Below are 273 nucleotides of genomic sequence, written 5' to 3'. Positions count from 1 at the left end.
GTGACCCGGGTGCCATGTACCCCTCCCCTGCCGTGGATCACGGAGGCAGGTGACGCTGCCTGTTCCTGGCCTCGCTGCACCTCCTGCGGCCCGCCAGCCTGACCCAGTTCCCACCCAAGGACTCCTCCTCGGGAGAAACCCCGCACGCCAGCCGCCGCCAGCCCCGCGCGCGGCCATGTTAGGTGACATGCTGCATCACCGCACACACTCGGAAACGGTAAGAAGGCTGCAGAGCCGGCTCGCCTCGCGCCGTCCCCAGCCGGCATGTCCCTT

The 273-nt window shown here is 69.2% G+C and overlaps 1 protein-coding gene across 1 annotated transcript in view; it reads right to left on the bottom strand.

Annotated features, from left to right (window-relative positions):
• The window catches only part of SRP19 (signal recognition particle 19kDa), a 5310-nt gene extending 5044 nt beyond the window's left edge, over positions 1-266 (bottom strand). The window contains exon 1 of the mRNA XM_010074249.1: positions 104-266. Coding sequence (XP_010072551.1) covers positions 104-266 — 163 coding nt within the window. The remainder of the gene's footprint in view (positions 1-103) is intronic.
• Positions 267-273: the final 7 nt, after the last annotated feature.

The sequence above is a fragment of the Pterocles gutturalis genome, unplaced genomic scaffold (assembly GCF_000699245.1).
Source record: "Pterocles gutturalis isolate BGI_N339 unplaced genomic scaffold, ASM69924v1 scaffold13222, whole genome shotgun sequence".
NCBI lineage: Eukaryota > Metazoa > Chordata > Aves > Pterocliformes > Pteroclidae > Pterocles > Pterocles gutturalis.
This window is presented reverse-complemented; position numbering and strand designations above follow the sequence as displayed.